Source organism: Clarias gariepinus, chromosome 9 (assembly GCF_024256425.1).
Source record: "Clarias gariepinus isolate MV-2021 ecotype Netherlands chromosome 9, CGAR_prim_01v2, whole genome shotgun sequence".
Taxonomy (NCBI): Eukaryota; Metazoa; Chordata; class Actinopteri; order Siluriformes; family Clariidae; genus Clarias; species Clarias gariepinus.
In genome coordinates this window covers 11,337,281-11,341,513 of record NC_071108.1, presented here as the reverse complement: position 1 = coordinate 11,341,513, position 4,233 = coordinate 11,337,281, and the positions used below count along the sequence as shown (strand labels likewise).

The 4,233-nt window shown below is 40.2% G+C and overlaps 2 protein-coding genes across 2 annotated transcripts; one reads left to right on the top strand and one right to left on the bottom strand.

Moving 5' to 3' along the window:
• Positions 1 to 154: 154 nt before the first annotated feature.
• Positions 155 to 1,951, top strand: LOC128530659 (putative nuclease HARBI1). The gene is made up of 2 exons (XM_053504715.1): positions 155 to 419; positions 780 to 1,951. Exons 1-2 carry the CDS (start codon positions 294 to 296, stop codon positions 1,809 to 1,811), a joined length of 1,158 nt encoding a protein of 385 aa, XP_053360690.1. The 5' UTR covers positions 155 to 293; the 3' UTR covers positions 1,812 to 1,951.
• A 455-nt stretch (positions 1,952 to 2,406) lies between these two features.
• LOC128530837 (uncharacterized) lies at positions 2,407 to 4,030 on the bottom strand. The gene is made up of 5 exons (XM_053504982.1): positions 3,962 to 4,030; positions 3,615 to 3,708; positions 3,425 to 3,512; positions 2,875 to 3,042; positions 2,407 to 2,728 (listed from the first exon to the last, which is right to left on the bottom strand). Exons 1-5 carry the CDS (start codon positions 3,993 to 3,995, stop codon positions 2,468 to 2,470), a joined length of 645 nt encoding a protein of 214 aa, XP_053360957.1. The 5' UTR covers positions 3,996 to 4,030; the 3' UTR covers positions 2,407 to 2,467.
• Between the last annotated feature and the right edge of the window lie 203 nt (positions 4,031 to 4,233).

The window sequence follows — 4,233 nt, the reverse complement described above, 5'->3', positions numbered from 1 at the left end:
TGTCATTCAGCTTTATTTGAGGGTTTTCTAGCATGAACCGCCTTTTTAAGGTTATGCCACAACATCTCAATAGAGCCCAATCCCAATTCTACCCCTTACCCCTTCCCCTACCCCTTCCCCTTCCCCTACCCCTTCCCCTTGTCCCTTAAAACGAAGTGGAAAGGGGAAGGGTTAAAATATTTCCCCTAAGAAATGGGACACCACTACAACACTGTTATACGTCATCATACGTTGTCGCTAGTTCCTAATGTTACGTCAGAGGACTTGCGCCAAAGTTTATCACGCATTTCAAGATGTCGCCGTCAGTCATAGCAGTGTGGATTGCAGCGATTTTTTGGCATTTGTCTTCAGCAAATTTTGTGAGACGAAGGAGACGACGATATCTCCGCCACTTAAGTTTGCTTGTGGATCGGGCTGGGGTGAGTATGATGACTGCAAAAATGTTTTGTTGAATGTAACATAGGCAATTACACAGCTCGCTAACGTTAACTGCTAATGGTTACCTGGACATGTACGTTAAGTAAACTAATGTTTTCGTGTTGTATGCGCACGTTTACATACATTTGTTAGTTACAACAACAGACAACTGTTGTTTGATGGTTACGTGGTAGCATATTGTTTTCATATGTTTGTACCCTATTATGTATTAACTTTACTCTGTAAATTGTTTACAATCGTACATGGTAGCCTTTTGCAGATTAGATTTTTTTCTTTGTTTTGGGGCAATAAATGACATGTCAGTCCAATGCAGATTAATAAGGGGAACTTCTTTGTTATAGGCTGATGGTCCAGTATCATACTGCAGGCTAAACCATAACGTGCCAATTCTGCGGTTGTGGTTTGATGAGGAGCTTGAATTGAGGCAGGATTTTCGCCTGAGCAGAAGAGCCATGAATGCTTTACAGGGACTTTTGCACAGAGAACATGATCATGGCTGGGGTAATCAGCTGGAAACTCTTATTTATGTTTACTGGCTGGCTCATGGACTATCATACCGGGTAGTGTCCAGTGTTTTCGGTGTCCCAAAAGCAACAGTCCACCGTGTAATCCACAAAGTGGCACAAAACATATGGGTCAAACTAAAGAATGTCATCTTCTTTCCACGACCAGAGGAGCTGCAAGCAGTGGGACAAGGATTTGTTGAACTGTCAAGAACCCCTGCATTTAAAAATGTTGTTGGTGCAATAGATGGCACACACATCAGGATCAAACCCCCACGGCAGCACCAAATAGACTATTTAAACTACAAGGGCTATTATTCCATCAGCATGCAAGCAATATGTGATTCCTGTGGACGGTTCCTAGATATATTTGTTGGTTATCCAGGGTCAGTTCATGACGCACGTGTACTGAAAAACAGTTCATTTTATAGGGCACAACGGTATCCCCCTACAGGGTACATTATACTGGGTGATGGGGGCTATCCATGTTTAGACACCCCAGTCTGCTTGATTACACCCTACAAAGAGCCAGTGAATGGACAAATCCAGGGGCGCTTTAATTACCACCACTCAAGGGGACGCAGCATAATTGAAAGGGCTTTTGGCATAATGAAGACAAGATGGAGGTCTACACTTTTTAAAGCTTTGGAAGTCAAACCAACATTTGCACCCCAGGTCATTGCTTCCTGTGCCTTTTTGCACAATGTGTGTTTGGACAATGGGGACCTGCTAGAACCTGATGATGACATTTCAAGGGAAATGTTTGACTCTGAACCTCCCCGGGAAGCTATGGCACACACCGAAACCTCTGGGAATGGTACAAGAGACGGATTGGCTGCCCTAGTTTCAGGCATTGTGCAGGACCCATGAAAATAAGCTACATGTGTGTAAACAGTTAGATTTTACATTTGTTTGTACAGTACACATCTTTTTTTTTTATGTATACAGTTATATACATACACACTACGAGTCAAAGGTTTGGATAAACTACTTTATTCTCTTTAATAGGAAAGTTTGTCCAAATCTTTGACTGGTAGTGTATATTTTTACATGTTGCTACACTTTTATAACTTTTTCATGCCTTTTATCCATTTCTGTATAATAAAATGTTTTCATACATATTATATGGTGAATTGTGTATTTCTTTATGGCGCTTTGTATCATTAATGATGCCCAGACACACTTTTTTATAGTCAATATTGCTTTTTATTGCCTTAAACGTATAAAACTTTAATATAAATAGGTATGCAAATGCCCTTCAGATTACTTAAATAAATATTGCACTTCAATGTATATAAACATAAAGAAAATAAAATATAAAATGGCATAATAACAAAAATGGCATTCAAATTACTAACAACAAATACTTTATTGAACTTGTAAACTTGTAAACATTAGTGCAGCTTGCAGAACTAGAAGAACTTATAATAAAAATATATGAATACTTTATTGAACTTGTAAACTTGTAAACATTAGTGCAGCTTGCAGAACTAGAAGAACTTATAATAAAAATATATGAAACACAACTACATTTTATCAATCATTTTTTCAAAAAGATTAAGGAACCTCTCAGTCTTGGCCTCACTCTCTTCGTGGCGTTTTTGCTCCTTCCGGGACTCCGCAACTAAAAAGTCCACAATGGGATTTGTTTTTCTTTTTTTTCTGGGTGATGAGGTTAAGGGGCTTGCTATGGCTGTGGGGGCTGCTGCGCTGGCTCCAGATGTATTGGGCAAAGGTGAGGTTTCTGTAGTGCTTGTTGCAGTGGCAGTACTGGGTTCAACAATCTCCTAGAAGATCAAAACAAGTACTTTAGTCCAAAAATTCATAATATGGTCATATATCATGTGCGATACATACCTTCTGTAAAACAGCTACATTCTGCGCTCAAAACAACAAATGACTGACCATAAAAACATTGTATTTAAGACATTACCATGACGATTGCTGTTGGTTCCTCATCAGTGAGTGATGCAACCACCACAGGAGGGTCCACAGAAGGTCTGGCACCCAACACCTCATGCATGGCATCAAAATATTGCCATGTTGCAGCTGTTACCTCTCCAGCATCTGTTCCTGAACCAGTTTTAGGTGTTCTTAAATCCTGAAAAGACACAAGCACAATATTTATTATTTATATTTTGTCTCCTCATCGCAGTACATGTTTTACATTAGTGTGGGTGTGTGTGTAGGTGTGTGTGTGTGTAGGTGTGCGTGTGTGTGTAGGTGTGCGTGTGTGTGTAGGTGTGCGTGTGTGTGTAGGTGGGTGTGTGTGTGTGTGTGTGTGTGTGTAGGTGGGTGGGTGGGTGTGTGTGTGTGTGTGTGTAGGTGGGTGGGTGGGTGTGTGTGTGTAGGTGGGTGGGTGTGTGTGTGTGTGTGTGTAGGTGGGTGGGTGTGTGTGTGTACACAAAAATAATGTAAAACAAGCAGTGAAATGACTGCAAAGAATTTAATTGCTATAGTTGTCATAACACCACATTGCTTACCTTATATTTCTTCTTTAAATTCTCCCATTTTTTTGATGCCTGTTGGCCCGTCACTATTCCCTCCAACTCCAGGTCTTTTATTAATGTCCTGTTATATATAAACAGCAATAAAATGCATGTTTTCTGTTTTATTGAATACAAGCACTGTAGCATGTAGAGATCACATATCACATATGTAGCATTCACTCACTGCCAAAGTTTTTTTGCGCCGTATTTTGACTTTAAAAAAAATTGCTCATTTTCACCACGAAAACGGATGAGCCTTCGGGTTTCCTCGGCCGTCCCTATACAGAATATAATATAAAAACAATGCGTTATCAAATGCTCGGCAAACTGCTGTACTACTAAACTTTCATATTGTTTGTAGCATGCAGTAATATCGCGCAATCGGCGCTATCCACTAGCAAACTTTAGCGATTTTTTTGCAAACGTTTCTTTACAAAACATCACCATAAACACAAACAAAAGACTAAAATTAATATACATATTATGAAAACTTGTCATAAAAATCCTTATTAGTGGCAAAAATTTACTTACATTTATGGGTCTGCTTGCTCGAGTGAGCGGCCATCTTGAAAATTTCTTTAGCCCTTCGTTTGAAGTGAGGTCCTGAAAAATCTTCGTTTCGAGGGCTATCTGGCCCTTCCCCTTAGCCCTACCCCTTCAACTAAAAGAGAAATGAGACACCCCTACCCCTTCACGTGAACGCGCCAAACGGAGGGGTAGGGCTAAGTGTAGGGGTAAGGGGTAGAATTGGGATTCACCTTAGGATTCAGGTCAGGACTTTGACTAGGCCACTCCAAAGTCTT